General features: G+C 47.6%; 1 protein-coding gene across 1 annotated transcript; it reads right to left on the bottom strand.

Moving 5' to 3' along the window:
- Positions 1 to 7,663: 7,663 nt before the first annotated feature.
- Positions 7,664 to 15,698, bottom strand: Cd300lb (CD300 molecule like family member b). The gene is made up of 4 exons (XM_038329090.1): positions 15,595 to 15,698; positions 11,051 to 11,380; positions 8,442 to 8,532; positions 7,664 to 7,832 (listed from the first exon to the last, which is right to left on the bottom strand). The coding sequence occupies exons 1-4, from the start codon at positions 15,632 to 15,634 to the stop codon at positions 7,664 to 7,666; spliced, it is 630 nt and encodes a 209-aa protein (XP_038185018.1). The 5' UTR covers positions 15,635 to 15,698.
- Between the last annotated feature and the right edge of the window lie 921 nt (positions 15,699 to 16,619).

The raw sequence follows: 16,619 nt of genomic DNA, 5'->3' as shown, positions 1-16,619 counted from the left end.
TATCTTTTGAAACGGTCTCTAGCTGTTGAGTTAATTACAGCCAGCTACAATGACTCACCCCTGTAACCCCAACACTTTGGAAACTGAGGTAGGAGGATTGCTGCAAGTTTGAGGCCAGCCAGGTCTAAAGAGTGAGATGCTGTTTCAAAAATCAAGCAAGCAAAGAAACAGACAAAAGAATAAGCAAGCCTTTTTCTCAGCCTCCCATTCCCATATTCACACCCCCATTTTCTACCATTCTCCCCTTCCCTAGCTTGTATGTTAACTGTCCGCAGGACTCCAGATGCTGCCATGACCCCAGGGATGGGGAAGTGAAGGAGGTAAACAAGCATCCTGCTCCCCAGCTTCCTCTTCTTCCGCCCACTGCTTGTCCCCAACAACAAGCTTCTGGTGGTGGTTGCCACGCAGAGTGCTCACGTGCCTTTTTAGGAATGAGCTAGGAGAAGCCTGGAGCAAGCAAGATGGCTGGGGGGGGGTGGGGCAGAAGCGCTTGCCACTGTTTTGAGTTTGATCCTCAAAAACCACGTAAGAAAGCTGGATGCAGTGGTGCACATCTGTAATCCTAGCACTCTACTGTGAGATGGGAGGCGAAGACAGGAGAATGTTCTAGAAGCAGAAGTATTGGCTAGAAATATATCTTGATTCCACAATAAGCAGAATGCATGTGGCTTTCTGTGTATGCTCCATCAAGCATGATGTCCTCCACACCATACCCATCACTCCCTTCCGGGTCATACTGTCTCTGGTCAGCCCATCCTCTCTTTGTGGTCAGCAAAGTGTCCTCCCACAAAGTCTTCAAGGTGGAGGTTCTGTATGTCTTTTAGGTGCACAGGGAACACTTCAAGTTGGACCTTTTCTTCCCATAGTTGTTCTGTGGGATCAATTGAGACGGTATTCACAGATCTTCGCTGTCCTATGCAGGGTGGTGGAGCTACGGCGCCTCTGTGGGTCTGATGGAGGACAGTGTTGGTTTTCTGTTGTCCCAGCAAGACTATTCACTGGGAGTTTTCCAGGGTTAGCTGCTGTGGGAAGCAGATAGTGGCACGCCAGCGGCTCACAACAGAGACATCACCAAATGAGCCCTTGGAAGAAGACACATCAGAGCATCCCCTCTCCTGTGTAAATGAGAGCTGATGACAGGTGACATCTTGCTTCATCTTCAATTACCTAGATACATGACTATGACTGATGGTTAAGAATAATTATGTTCAAGGTGGAGGCTCAGCCAGCCATATGCAGGGGCCTCTTGACAGGGATTTGTGCTGTGACTGGTAGAATTTCTGCCACTTCCTTCTCCCAAGCCTGTGTTAGCAGTGGCCCATCTTCCTTTGGCTGATGCCATCTGAGGATACCCTGAAATGAAAGACAAACCCTCCCCAGAATCAGAGAGGGGAACCGTGTTAACACTGGAGAGACGGTTGTTTCCTGAAAAATAGGTTTAAGGGAAAATTTGGCAGCTAAATAAAGCCTCAATATTGATTGGCAGGAATATGGCTATTAGGCTTGTCACAGGCATCTAGAAACGATGGTCACCCAGCCTTCAGCCAGTGTCCTCACGGAACCTTTTGTTACAAATAGGAGCATTTCCTTATCCTGGAGGAGACTGAGCTGAGAGGCAGAGGAAAGGTCAGGTGTCGAAGCCTGCATCCTGCAGAGAACTCACAACCACAAAATGTCATTCGCTCCCTGACTATCAGGTGTATGCAGCAGAGGGGATGCTTTGGTGTGTGTTCTGATCTCTCGAGATGTGTCCCTGTTGAGGGAGGGCGAGAGAGCAAGGAGCTGCCGTGTTCACACAGACTAAGGGGCAGGACCTGGGCAGCACGTGAGTCGTCCAAGATTAGAGCTGGGTTTCAGCAAAGTTTGTAGAGCGGCCTCCTGCCCGACTGCCACACCAAGACAGTAATGTTTTGTTGGCGTGTGAATTGGCAGAGGGTTATACCCCAGGTGCAAGGTGTTCCCAATCATCTTGTCATTGATTGGTTTAAGGGTGCTCCCATGAGTCTGGATCAGACCATGGAATTTCAAGGGAGGTGTGGGAAGAGGGTCTTTTGGAATCTTCTAGAAGAGACGGCTCATTTCTTCCTTGGAAGTCATTGGGGCTGAGTGTGATGACTGCATGCAATGTTCTCCCTGGGAAGCAGGAAGAACCAGTGTTAGGGTGAAGATAATGATGAGGCGGCAGGCAGAAAACAGGAAGGAACTTGCACCACCACCCACACAGGCCAAATAAACCAGCTTAAGGTCCTGGGTAGCTAACGGTGAGAGCGTGGAGGAAGTGGGGATGCCCTGAGATGAACGCCTGAACAAGGAGGCAAGGGCTGGGATGATCCGTGGATGAAGGGATAGCCGAGACTCTTCTTTCTTTCTTTCTTTCTTTCTTTCTTTCTTTCTTTCTTTCTTTCTTTCTTTCTCTTTTCTTTTCTTTTCTTTCTTTCTTTTAAAAATATTTTTATGGTTTATTTAACTTTATTTGATGTGCATTTGTGTGAAGGTGTCAGATCCCCTGCAACTGGATCTTCAGACAGTTGTGAGAGTTGTGAGCTGCCCTGTGGGTGCTGGGAATTGAACCTGGATCCTCTGGAAGAGCAGTCAGTACTCTTAACCACTGAGCCATCTCTCCAGCCCCATAGCCGAGACTTTTCAAGGAGGGAGCTAAATGTAAGGCCCTATTGTGGTGGGTTCAAAACTGCCTACCTATGAGCAAAGTAGAAACAAGAGCAAAATGACAGTGTTTAAAATATAATTAGGGGTCAGCAAGATGGTTCAGTGGTTAAGAGCACTGGCTGCTCTTGCAGGGGACCTGGGTTCAGTTCCCAGCATCTATATGGCTGCTCACAACCATCTGCAATTCCAGTTCTAGGGGATATGGTGCCTGCTTTTTGCTTCTGTGGCACCAGACATGCATGTGGCACATACATGCAAACAAAAAAACCTCATACACACAAAATAATATTAAAATATATATATAGTTTACGTTATTGCCAAAGATATCACACAATGTGGTTACAGGACACAGAGGAACTACTCTGGAATTGAGCTGGGAGCTTCTCCTTGGAAGCTAATAGAGCAGGAAAGTGCCATGTAGGCATTTTGGGGGAGCCTTACCAAGTGTAAGGTCAGTGGTCTTACCCAAATCTGGACCCTAAATATTACAACAGTAATCTTCAAGGCAAGATGGACTCACTGGTGCAATAGTGGCTGTTTGGTGGGCAAACAAGCTCCTTCTGCTTGAATTTGAAGCCTCTCCATGGGATGGAGTAAAATCTACGTACTGTAAACTTGGTCAAAAACACTCTGATATTTTGCCAAGCAGACACATAATCAAACTGCTTTCTGGATATTTGTGATCATATCTGTAGATTAGTGCTGGTCTTGGCCATAGCCAGAGAAGAAGAAACTTCTAACTGGTCAAAGGGCTGAGGATAAGTGACTGTGGGTGCTCATTCATGACATTGGAATCACCCTCTGCAAGGCCCAGGGAGCACTGAAGAAGAATGCTTTGTAGCAGGCTTTCTCAGCCCATCGGCCCCCAAATCATGACATGGAGACTTATTATTACTTACGAATGGGCTCAGCCTTAGTTTAGGCTTGTCCCACTAGCTCTTATAGCTTATTTTAACCTGTTTCTCTTTAACTACATTTTGCCTTGGGACTTTTCACCTTTCTCTCATTCTGTATGTCCTACTTTCCTGCTTCCTCCTTCCTCCGTGTCTGGCTGGCTGGTGGTTGTCTGGCTGGCCTCAGGCAGCTCTCTCTTCTCCCTTGTTCTCTTCCCTCTGGAGTTAAGATTCCTCCCCTTATTCTCTCTGCCTACCAGTCCCACCTACCTCTCTACTGCCTAGCGATTGACTGTTCAGCTTTTTTGTAGACCCGGTCAGGCACCTTAGGCAGGCGAGCTGAAACAAATGTAACACATCTTTACACAGTTAAACAAATGCAACAGACCTTTACACAGTTAAAGTAATATTTCACAGCATAAACAAATGTAACAGTCTTTACATAGTTAAAGTAATATCCACAACAGCCGGTGGAAAGAGTGTCGAAGGATGGGAGGGGTGCTGTGAAATGCTGTCCTCTGGGCGTGGTGCACTTGTGAACACACAGCACCTGTGACATGAAAGGAGGGAGACTGGCTGAGAAAATGAGGGTTAGCGAGATTGCGATGAGGATGAGAGCGGGTGGTGGGGCCAGATGTGACGGTACATGTGTGTGTGTGTGTGTGTGAACTTATCAAAAAGAAAAACAGATTTTAAAAGTGGAATTAATTGGGAAACAGGTTGGAATGTAGCTTAGTCGGTAGGGTGATTGCCTGGGTGGACCCCCAGCACCACATAAAACTGCATGTGAAGGTACATATCTGTAATTCCAGAAGTTTTGAAGTGGAGGCATGAGTTCAAGGTCATTCTCAGCTACACAGCAAGTTCAAGGCCAGCCTGGGAAGTGTGAGAATAAACAAATCCATAAAAGTGAAGGGAAGACTATTTATTCACATAACAAAAATAATGTTGATAGTTTGGTATGTGATGGTCCATTTTATATGTATGTGTATATGGTTTAATCTTTTTTCTTTTCTTCATTTTTCTGATCTTTTCAAAACAAGGTTTCTCTGTGTAGACTTTGCTGTTTTGGAACTCACTCTATAGACCAGACTGGCTTTGAATTTACAGAGCCTGCCTCTGCTTCCTGAGTGTTGGGATTAAAGGTGTGAGCCACCACACCTGGCCACTATAATCTTTTTATAAAAAGTGAAATTCTCTACCTACTTTTTGTAGCCAGCTTGTTTTAAGTCATGTTTTCCCCTGCCATAAATTATCCATTATCTGTCAAAGAGCTAGACTCTCAATAAAGTGTAAGAATAGTCATAGAATGGGAAAGGATGTTTGAAAATAATATCTTTGAAGAGATAGTATATCTGGAATATGTATATATAAACAATCGGACTAAAAAGTGGACAAAAAGGAGCTGGAGAAACAGCTCAGCAGTTAATAAAACCCACTGCCCTTACAGAGGACCCAAGTAGGATTCCCAACACCTACATCATGTGGCTCGCTGCCACCTGTCACTCTAGTCCCAGGGAATCTGATGTCTTATAGCCTCTGCATATAACTAAAGAATAAAAGTTAAAGGTTTTGTTTGTTTGTTTTTGTTTTGCTTTGGTTTTTTGAGACAAGGTTTCTATGTAGCTTTGGAGCCTGTCTTGGAACTAACTCTTGTAGACCAGGCTGGCCTTGAACTCACAGAGATCCTTCTGCCTCTGCCTCCCGAGTGCTGGGATTAAAGGTGTGTGCCACGGCCACCCAGCAAAAGTTAAAGTTTTTACAGTGAACTTTTCTTTTCTTTTCTTTCTTTCTTTCTTTCTTTCTTTCGTATACAACATTCCTTCCCTGTATGCTTGCATGCCAGAAGAGGGCGCCAGATCTCATTACAGATGGTTGAGAGCCACCATGTGGTTGCTGGGAATTGAACTCAGGACCTCTGGAAGAGCAGTCAGTGCTCTTAACCTCTGAGCCATCTCTCCAGCCCTTCTTTTCTTTTTTAAATAGGCAAAGGACTTGAATAGTAAAAATGTAACAAGACGCCCAACATCTCCAATTATCAGGAAAACATAAATTAAAATACCTGGAGAATAGCTGTGATAAAAATAACAGACAGAAAACAATGGATGTAGATGAAGGATATGGAGAAATTAGAATGTTTACATCCTGTTGGTGGTAATATAAAACAGTGCAGCCATTGTGGAAAATGTTATAGAAATCATTCAAAATAGAGACCATCGCCACATGACCTAGTGATTGAACTCTTGGGCCTGCACACTAGTTACTTGCCTCACTGCTGTGACAAAATCCATGATGGAAGGAACTTAAGGAAGGCGGGGCTTATTTTGACTTATGGTTTTAAGGGCTACAGTCCATCATGTTGGAGACAGCAGGAGCAGATCTAGCTGTAAAGGCCGAATGATGAGCTACCTAGCCACACTTCATCCTCAGGAAGAAGAGAGAGAGATGAACCCATTGGTGCTCAGCTCACTTCCTCCCTTTCCTTGTTTTTATTCAGTCTGAGCCCCTAGGCTACGGGAGGGTGAAGGCCCACATCAAGGGTGGGTCATCCCTCCTCAGTTAAACCTCTTTGGAAGCTCCCTCATAGAAAAGCTCAGAGGTGTGTCTCACAGGTGATTCTAAACCCAGCAAGATCGATAATCAAGATTAACCGTCACTCCCAGACCTGAGAGAATGGAAGACAGCATCTCAATGTGATACCAACACACCCATGCTTATTGTCCACAAACGCCAAGAGCTAATAACAGCCAAAAGGACTGCTAGTAAACGAGTGGTATATCCGCACAGTAGGAGATTATTCAGCATTGAACATAAAAGAATTCTGTCATCTGCTAGAAGGTGGCTGATCCTTGAGGACATGGTGCTAACTAGAATAAAGCAATCCCAGACTAAAGATGCCTCATGATTCCACTCAACTACATTAGCAAAACTCATTGGGGGGGAAAAACGTGAAATGGTGGTAGCCAGGGCCTGGTGGGGGTGGGGAGTTGTGTGCAGTGGGCTTAGAGTCTGAGTCTTGCGGGATGAGAATGTTCTAGAGATCTGTTGCCTTTGCAGTGTGTATACCGGCTCTGCACTGTGCACTGGAAACCTCATGGGAAAAGCATGTCAGGCTTTTATTTTTCCCCAACCACAGTTAACGCAGAAGAACCCTTTGATAAGGGACCATTCTTGCTGTGTCCGCCTTTCTGGCTCATGCTGTTGGTAGTTACTCTGACGAGCTACCCTAACCCTGACTTCCTCTGCAGAGCGGATGTTGCAGTGCAGGTCATGGGGAGGACCCAGGTCGGGAGGCACGCGGCTCTCACTGCCTGCCTTGCTCTCTCTGCTACTCTCCTCTCTCTGTTCTCTCCCCTGGCTAACCTCTGGTTAGAACCAGTATGCCATGCATCTGTGTAGGCCACTGCTCTATTTAAGGGTGTGTGGCCTTCTTTTTTTTTTTTTTTCTCATGGTTTATTTTTTTTATATTTAAAAATTTCCATCTCCTTCCCTCCTCCTCTCCCCTCGTGTGTGGCCTTCTGATTCCGACCCTGGAGCAAACACACCTCCTGGGAAATGCAGCCCCAGCTCCTGTGGCGAAATCATGGATGTCTGAGTTCTCTTCACTCCAGACCCTGGGCCTGTCAGGTTCCTCAGAAGTGCATGCTAGGGGTGGCCTCATTGTCCAGGACAGACAGAGGGTGGATGCCTGCTCCACGCTCCCTGAGCTCTCTGTGACAGAGTCATAGCATAGACTAGCCACACCACTGGGTCCCTTCTGTTTCCCTGTGCTTTAGTCTTAGACTCTGCACAAGCTTTTCCATCAAGGGACATGCAGCTGTCTTTCTGCAGCTTAGGTTCCATTCTGGCGGTTCTCACCCCGGGCTGACCGTGGCAGGTGGAGTGGATAGGGCAGGTGAGGATGTATAGGAGGAGCGAGATTCTGGTGCTGCAGGTGTGATGATACCTGAGGGGGTACTGAGCGGGGTCCCCATGGTGTGCAGAGTGGAGATCATGCCTGGCCAAGCCCTCTGGGAACCAGCCTTACTCACTACCCACTGAGGACTTAAAGATGTTTCTGGAACGAGAGTCCAGACTGGGAAGGCTCTGCTTATGCTCCAGTCTAAGGGGTAATGTCTTTGTTCAGAATTTCAGAGTCCAAATTGCTGCTGAGAGTGTGTCTCCACTGTTCCTCGGGGATCTTCCGAGATGACCTCTTCAGCCAGAGGACAACACCAGCCAAGATGAGCAAGGCAGGCACCTTCAGAAATGCCAGGAGTATGTAGTGTGTCCTATGAGAAAGATACAGCCATCAGGGTCCCATGTCTTTGAATCCCGTGATGCCCCATCCCCAACACTGGTAAGTCAATAGCCAGCTCATCACAGCCTGATACTGAAGGCTCACATCCTACTTGGAAGCTCCCGCAGGGCCTTCTCCAAGGACCGCCCAGCCATGAGGGCTCCTCTATGACCGTGTGGTCTTAGTATGGCTTGTCCCTGTCCCAATTTTACATCCAGGGGTGGGGTTCTCCTTTTCCTCCTACCAGCAGAAACCTGGAGTTCTCCACATCTGGGTTGTGTCTGCTTACTCTGCCCTCAACATTTGCTCCAGGTTGGCAAATCTCTCTCCCTGCCCTGCTTCTGTGATGAGACTGGAACCTTATAGGATCATCTCTTCCCTTGATGCTACCAGGGCTGGGTAGTGATGAACAGCTCTACAGAGTAGTTGTCTGGTGGAGCTGGAATGGGACCATGGTGGGGGCAAGGACAAGGGACAGAGGTGGCCTTGGGACCTTGAATCTTGACTATGACAATCACTGGCACCTGATGATAGAACCTGGGTTTGGCATCCCCGTAGGAAGAACCCATGTAGAGGGAGCAGAAGGGACTTCGGGACTCACCTCTTATATAAGTCAGAAGAAATCACATATGTGTTGCTATCCACAGTGGGTATAGAGGAGTGTAGCTGGGAAGACATGGTATCTCTTCCCTCTAGACATAAGCAAAGATGGCCATAGGTTATGGAACAGATTGGGGGTGGTTCATGCATGGCTCACGTTGGCACCCCACCCAATTAGCCCTCACTGGGTGCCTTAGTCAGGGTTATTATTGCTGCGATGAAACACCATGACAAAAACAAGTTGGGAAGGAAAAGGTTTATTTGGCTTACACTGCCACGTCCTAGTCCATCACTGGAGGAAAGAAGGACAGAAACTCAGAAGCAGGGCAGGAACCTGGAGGCAGGAGCTGATGCAGGGGCCATGGATAGTGCTGCTTGCTGGCTTGCTCCCCATGGCTTACTCAGCCTAATTTCTTTCTTTCTTTCTTTCTTTCTTTCTTTCTTTCTTTCTTTCTTTCTTTCTTTCTTTCTTTCTTCCTTCCTTCATTCCTTCCTTTTTCTTCCTTCTTCCCTTTCTTATTTTTACTTCCTTTCTTTCTTAAATGATTTTTCTTTATTCTTTTCTTCTTTTAAAAATTTTCTGTGCATTGGTGTTTTGCCTGCATATATGTCTGTGTGGGAACTAGAGTCACAGACAATTGTGAGCTGCCATATGTGGGCCTTGGGAATTGAACCTAGGTCATCTGAAAGAGCAACCATTGCTCTTAATTGCTGAGCCACCTCTCCAGCTCCTCATCCTGCCTTCTTGTAGAACCCAGAACCACCAGTCCAGGGGTGGCACTGCCCACAATGGGCTGAATCCTCCCACATCAATCACTAATTAAGAAAAAGCCCTACAGGCTTGCCTGCAGCCTGATCTTTCGGAGACATTTTCTCTATGGAGGCTCCACCTCCTCCAGTGACTCTGGCTTGTACCGAATTGACATAAAACTATCCAGCACATCAGGAGACCTTTCTTCCCCTGGATTAGGAAGCCCCATCCCTCTGATACAGTCCTTTGGCTTCTACTGAACTGTCAGATTCCCCATACAGTCATTTCCTTCATCATTTTATTAATAGGATATATGACAGGGAGATATGGAAATCAAGGAGGAGAAAGACTGTAGTTAGTTCTGGAGGAGGAGACACCCACAGTTTCTTTCCATTTGTTTTGGCTGGGGGGATGAACCTCTGTTCCTTTCCATTCAGACAGTGTCCGAGTAAGGCTCAAGGACCCATGATCTCAGAAACAAGTCCCTAGTGGCCAGGGTGGTGAGTGACAGAAGGTTGCTGAGCAAGAAGGCACATGCTAGCTAAATCATGAATGGCTCTGAGGAAGGAAATGTCACAGAGAGGAAACTACAGGCGGCTTGTAGTGGGTGGCTGGGTTAGGGATTCCTGAGCCCAGCTGGGCATGAGCATTTCTGGCTAGTCCTTTGAGCTAGCTCTTGACCCAGCAAACCCTTCTTGCAAAGGTTCTGGGTTTTAATAACACTTGGAAGCTGAGGAGAATTCTGGGGAGCTCCAGTCCTTGCAGTCCTCCAAGAGGCCACAGTCACCATATAGGCTGGTGTTCCCCGTCCCCCTGGACACTTCAAGCTCAGCATGGGGCACATTCTTTGGCTACTCTGTCTTTTGCCTACATGTCTTATTCAATACACTCTCTGTCTCCACAGATCAGCTCAGCTTCCCCTGAGCGGTATCCCTGGGGAAATCTTTTTGGGGGTGACTCTTTCTGCACCTCACATTCCCTAGGGGGCAACTTCCGTATCTCTCTCATTGGTTTCAGCCCTGTCACTCCGTGGGCTAACTTCAGTGCCAATGCTGTGTTTGCCTGCTGCCTTCTCAGGAGCCAGCGTGTCCGCCAGGATGAGGAAGGTCTGAGCATGACTAGTCGGGTGGAAGTGGGGGAGGGCTGCCTTTTGGGTACCAACAGAAGACCCTGGAATCCCTCAATGAGGATGAGGCAGGAAGAAGCCAGGAGAACCAGGGACATCTCTGATTTTGATTTAGTAACCAAAGCCTCCATTTAAAGCATCTACTTTACACTTGCAAGCCTCCTGGGTCTTCCTTATCCCATGCTTAGTCTTCTGTAGTCAGAAAAAGCAGGAGTGGTCACCCGGAAAGTTCAGTCCCTCCAAAGTGCCCAGAGTCACTGTGGTTTGGCCAGGCCTGGCCTTCAACCCTGCAGCCCTCCCCAACGATGCCTTAGTTCGCCCCCACTGTCCCATGTAATGACAGGACAAGGGTACAAGTTTTAGAAAACTAGAAATTTCTCAGCCTGCAGTGCTGAGGGCTTCTTCAGGCATCCAAGGCCTACTCAAGGCTCCAGGGGAAGAATGTGCGTTTCCAGGGCTGTGTAGCTCCAGGATGCAGGGTAGCAGGGCTCGGCCGTGGCTCCCAGAGAGACGTCTAAGCCCCAGCCCCACACCAACATCTGCCAGTCAGGACTCAGGAGCTAGCATTGATAAAAGTGTTGGGCTGTTATTCTTCCTTATTTCTGTCACTGCCCTGTCCCATCTGTCTGTCTGTCTGTCTGTCTGTCTGTCCTTTAGACTCCCAGTTCTTTCTTTTTAGTCTTTTTAGCCCCAAGCGCCAGAACTTTGCGGTAACCCACAGGCCAATGCTTACCTGGGTAAACGGTCACTTTAACTCTGGTCCCACGGTCAGTTCCAAATTTTTCAATGCCACACCAGTAAGTGTCTGTGTCATTTTGCCTGAGCATCTCCATGGTAACCAGGAGCACGTTCTCTTTCCAGTTGTCCCTGATGGACAACCGGCCACTCTTCCTTTCTTTCTCCGATCCCGTGGTTCGAATGAGGACCCTGCAAGTCTTCCAGTTTGCTCCTCGACACCACCACTTGTTGTAGGCTTGCCATCTGGAGCTGTAGAGACACTGAATGGTCACTGACCCCTTCTCTGGGCCTCTCACCCACGCTGGGCCTTGGATGGCGAAACAGCCTGGAAAACAGGAGGGCAAGAGATACGGCTTCTGCTCCTCTAAGCCAACCTAGCGTCCAAAGGATTAGAGAAGGGTCCTGCTCACTCCAGCCGCCGTGACCTGCTTGGATCCTCACGTCTGTTTCCTCTGAGGTCCAGACACTTGTAGCCCAAATCCTGCCCTTGATTCTAGACCACCATTCCAAACACCCACCACGTAACACCACCTCTGCCACAGAGCCCGCTCTGCTTCTGGTTCCAGAGGAACCAGAGAGTCCAAAATAGGTTAGAGAGCATCTATGTGGAATGTGTATCCTGCTGGTCTGTGGAGTGACACCCTTTCTGCACGGTGACCTGCGTTCCCAGGCACCTGGAAGCAGACAAAGAAGCAGAGAGCCGCTGCAGGGGAAGGCTTTCTTGACCAGCTCCCAGGCTTAGACTTTGGTCTCTGCCAGTGGGGTGCATTTGCACAATAGCCTGGTGCCATCCGTCACACCTTGGGCCTTCTCCATAGAGCTAATTTAGTTTTAATTTGAGGTCTGCATCTATGCTTGACAGAATAACCCTTCTTCACAGACATCTATTTATTTATTTATTTATTTATTTATTTATTTATTTATTTATTTATTTTGAGACAGGCTCTTACTATGTAGCTCTGGCTAGCCTGGAATTCTCTATGCCATTGGTTCTCAACCTTCCTAATGCTTCAACCCTTTAATACAGTTCCTCATGTTGTGGTGAGCACCAACCATAAAATTATTATCATTATTATTATTATTTTGGTTTTTTTTTTTGAGACAGGGTTTCTCTATGTAACAGCTCAAGCTAACCTGGAACTAGCTCTTATACACCAGGCTGGCCTTGAACATCTGTCTCTGCCTCCTGAGTGCTGGGATTAAAGGTGTGCCCCACCACTGCCTGGTCATAAAATTATTTTTATTGCAGCACCATAACTGTAATTTTACTTTTATTTTGAGTTATAATGTAAATATCTGTGTTTTCCGATGGTCTTAGGAAGCCCCTTGGAAAGGGTTGTCCACTGCACTACATAGACCAGGCTGCCCTCGAACTCATAGACACATGCCTGCCTCTGCCTACTAAGTGCTGACTATTGACATTCTAATACCCAACCTATTACTATGTGCCCTCACACAGAAAAAGGGAGGCTGGTGAGATGGGTACATGGGTAAAAGTTCTTGTGAAACCTGAGTTTAATCCCTGAAACCCACGTGAAGGTGGAAGGGGAAACTGACTCCACGATGTTTCCCTGTGACCCCCACACAAGCTCTGTAGCAGGCACGTGCACACCAATGAAAATAAGAAAATAAAATGGCCCTTCAACTTCAGACATACTCCCGTCTGTAGTTTTAAAAAGAAAAAGAATAAAGGCATTTACAGGTATGATTAGGGATATTGAGATAAGATTGTCCTGGATTATCCTGTAAGTCCTGATGAATGAGTGTGTTGAAACTGGTTTAGGTTTAAAGGCATTCTGTTGCAGGCCTTGAAGAGGAGGAGAGGCCATGGGCCAACAGATGCATGGGGGCTTTTGGATGAAGCCTGGAAATGGATGGTTCTCCTGAGCTGCAGAAGGAACTCAACCTTGACTTTGGCCAGTGAGACCGTTTTGGACTCTTGATCTTGGACCAGCAGAAAGAAGAGATGTTGTTCTGGGCCACTGCATTTGTGGTCACTGGGTATAGCAGCCGCAGAGGCGCATAAAGGATTCTGCCAGACCCCCTTGTAAGCACTGAGCTCACTCCACTCGGGAGCCACATTGGAGAATTAGCATCTATATTGATTTCTCCTCTCCTTCCCTCCGCAAGTGACTGGTCGCCAGTTCAGCCAACTGCACCCTGGAAATGCCGATCTGAACCATCTTCTTTACGTCTTTGTTATCACAGCCCATGGGGACGACACAGAGAAAGTGTGAACTTTGCCAGCAGAGGGACGCATCTACCATGGTGTTATTGAGAAACCCTGGGGAGGTTACTTAACCTCGCTGAGCCTCACTTCCCCCTTAGCACAGCTGCCATGACTTCTTTCAGTCAGATTCTGGCTGTTATAAACCTCATGTAACCGCCTAATGCTGGATATTGGGCTGTTTGGCCGGAGACGGCTCTCGTCCAGTACTTGGATGGTGGTAGTAGTATTCAGAAAGGTTTGGTGCATCCTTCTTTCAATTCAAACCTCTTTCGGGACCGGATTGAGCCTGTCTCCTCATCAGCTGAACCCAGCATGTCAGCTACTCCCTTGCACTCTCAACTGCACCCAGTATGTGAGCTACTCTCCTGCCCCCTCAGCTGTTCCCAATGTATCAGCTACTCCTCTGCGCCCTCAGCTGCATCCGGCATGTCAGCTGCATACCTGCCCCAGAGTGACTGGAAAAGCTTCATTCCTGCAATGGATGTCTTATTGCAAACTGGTTTTAGTTTCTCCTTAGTGTCCTTGCTCCTCTTGTAGCCACCTGAGCCTTTTTTTCCCTAACCCCAATGTGCCCTCTCAAGGCAGTGGACCAGGCTGAGCTCCTTCCCAATGTCTCATCCCCTTCTTGGAGCTGCCTCCTCCTATTGGCCCAGACCCCTGGCCTTTCGTCTGGAGCCCAAGGGCTTTGTATCTCTTTTCCTCACATCCTCGATAGATTTCTCACTCCCAAAGCCCAGAGGTGATGCGCTTCCTTTCTCCCTTTTTCCACCCCCAACCCCAGGGTCTTGCTCATTGTCTTGGCCATAGTGGGCACTGCTAAAGTTGTTAGCTATTTTTGTGAAGAATCTGTGCATTGTGGTCATGCACACAACCATCCTAGCTCTAGGATTAGTAAAGACAGTGGAGTGGGAATTATCCTCACCACAGATGCAACAGTAAACACCCGGAAAACTCAAAGGCCATTAACAGGGAATTAGATTGGGAAGTTCTGATATAGCGAATCATAGTTAAAAAGTAAAGAGCACTGTCCAAACAATGACAAGAGTGATCCCAAAGCACATTATTATTAGATTATTTTTTAAAGTTACCTAACAGGGTAGGTATACACCTTTAGCCCCAGCATTCGGGAGGCAGAGGATCTCTGTGAGTTTGAAGCCAGTCTGGTCTGCATAGTGAGTGTCCAGGCCAGTCAGGGCTACATGATGAGACCCTGTATCAACAACAAAGGGGTAGGTGGGTGGGTAACTGGAGAGATAATTCATTGGTTAAGAGCACTGGCTGCTCTTCCAGAGGACTCAGGTTTAATTCTGAGCTTCAGCATGGTTATTTGCAACCATCCATGACTAGTTTCCAGGGGGGAGCCAGGAATTTCTTTCTAGTTTCTGCAGGCACCAGGCACACACATGATGCACTTACACACATTCAGGCGGAACGCCCGTACACATAATACAATAAAAATTGAAATTCCTTCTGTGAACAGTCTCAGCATATGTCATCTTAGGAGTGTGAATGTGAGTGAGTAGAGAGGATCGTGGCGGTATGGACTGGGTGTGACTTATGTAGATGTGTGCCTTTGAGTGTCCTAGTGAATGTGGATGTGTGTGTGTGTGTGAATGTGCAAGCCACGCATGGCTCCTCCTGTCCGGCTTGGCCTCTGGGAAAGCCTAACGTTGAGACGTAGAGAGCAGGTGGCTGGGGACCCGGAACTCAGACGCAAGCTAGGTCATGCAGGCACCCACAGCTGTCAGTCATTATTTTACCTTCGGCATTTCCAAACTCACGTTTAGCCAGTGTGCCCTCAGTGTCCTGCCCACTGAGAGCTCCCTCTGCATGAGTGTGCCATCCTCTTTAAGCCTGTAGCCCTTTCCCCAAGCTATGTCTTCTCCATGGAGTGTCTACTCTGCGTGCTGCAAGGGCTGTGAAGATCTGTCTCCTGGGGCATGGAAGGAACGGGTCCAGGAGGGCTTTCTGTAGCTCCCTCAGTGGTAGCCTCTCCCTGCTCTAAGCTCCTTCCTCTTCTGTCCTGTTTTTTTTTTTTTTTTCCTGCTGCTAATTCCTATTCTAAAGTATGTCTCACCCATCAGAGCATCTGGGATCTCTGATGGCCACTCCATTTCTCCTTTCCCTTCATGTTCCCAGGTCCCGGCACATGCCTGGCATGATGTAAAACCAGGGGTCCTTTGCTGAACAAAGCTGCAGAACTTCATGTCCCTGAAGTGGCAGGCAGCTCTCCTCAAACCCAGGACAGATCCCCCTGCCTCCTGCTCTGCAGCTGCAGTCCCAAGCCTCCAGACTCTAGCTGAACATACCTGGGAAACTGAGAAGGAGCAGAGCTGGGGACAGCCACATGGTTCTGCCTCCCTGCTCCACACCCTTGATCAACAGCCAGCAGCAAATCCAAATCCCAGCTGGATATGCAATGCACCAGAGAGCCCAGGCTGACCCCTCTGCTTGTCCAGGTTGCCTGTGGGTGTCTTCCTCGTCGGCTTCCTTTTATAGAGTGGGTATTTCCTGCTGTCCATTACTCAGCACAAGACGCATCAGCTCTTTGCAGAGCTGATCACTCAGGAGAAATGAGGAGGCTAGGGAACTGTGCCAGGCGAGCAGAGGCGAAGGTGGCAAGCCTGTAGAACAGTGGTGGAGATGGCCAGACTATCTGGCCTGGGGTTAAGGGATAGAGCACTCTGGGTATTAGGCCCAGAAGTGATCTAGGCTATAATGATGGGCCCCAGCAGTCGGGTTCCCAGCTCGTGCGGTAGCAGACTGTGCTTAGCACACCTGGCATTGAATATCGAATGCCCAGTTGATGGTGCTGTTTGAGTAGGATTAGGAGGTGTCGTCTTGCTGGAGGAAGTGTATCACTTTGAGGTTTCAAAGCCTCCTGCTCTTCCCAACACACTCTCTGCGTCCTATTTGTGGTCCAAGATATGAGCTCTCAGCTGTTCCGTGTTCGCTGCCTGCTGTCGTGTTTGCCTCCCACGATGGACTTCGACCTCTTTGGAATCAGAAGCCCAAATAAATCCTCCCTCTATAATTGGCCTTGGTCTGATGTTTTACCACAGCAATAGAACACTAACTAATACATAAAAAAGACAAAAGAATTGGAAAGAAACCAAATTTTGTTATAACTGAAATGTCTACATATAAAAATGAAAAGAAATTTCTAAGATTTTAGAGAAGTTGTCATATACATGCACAAAATATCACTTAATAATAATTTTTCTTTTTTTGTGTGTGTGTGGTACTGGTGATCTAACCAGGGTTTTCACATGGCAGGCAAGCATGCTACCATTGAGCCACGTCTCTAGTCTAAAGACACCATTTAAGATAAAAA

Source organism: Arvicola amphibius, chromosome 4 (assembly GCF_903992535.2).
Source record: "Arvicola amphibius chromosome 4, mArvAmp1.2, whole genome shotgun sequence".
Taxonomy (NCBI): domain Eukaryota; kingdom Metazoa; phylum Chordata; class Mammalia; order Rodentia; family Cricetidae; genus Arvicola; species Arvicola amphibius.
The sequence above is the reverse complement of the archived record's forward strand: the minus strand, read 5'-3'. Positions and strand labels throughout refer to the sequence as shown.

What these genes read in the sequence shown, in the direction of transcription:
- Cd300lb (XM_038329090.1), bottom strand. Translation starts at nt 15,634, where the DNA reads ATGTGGCTGTCCCCAGCTCTGCTCCTTCTCAGTTTCCCAG. An exon ending in TAAAGTGACCGTTTACCCAG is followed by an intron (nt 8,533 to 11,050) that starts GTAAGCATTGGC and finishes GCTTATGTCTAG; the next exon opens with AGGGAAGAGATACCATGTCT. An exon ending in TCTTCTGACTTATATAAGAG is followed by an intron (nt 7,833 to 8,441) that starts GTGAGTCCCGAA and finishes TCTTTCTCATAG; the next exon opens with GACACACTACATACTCCTGG.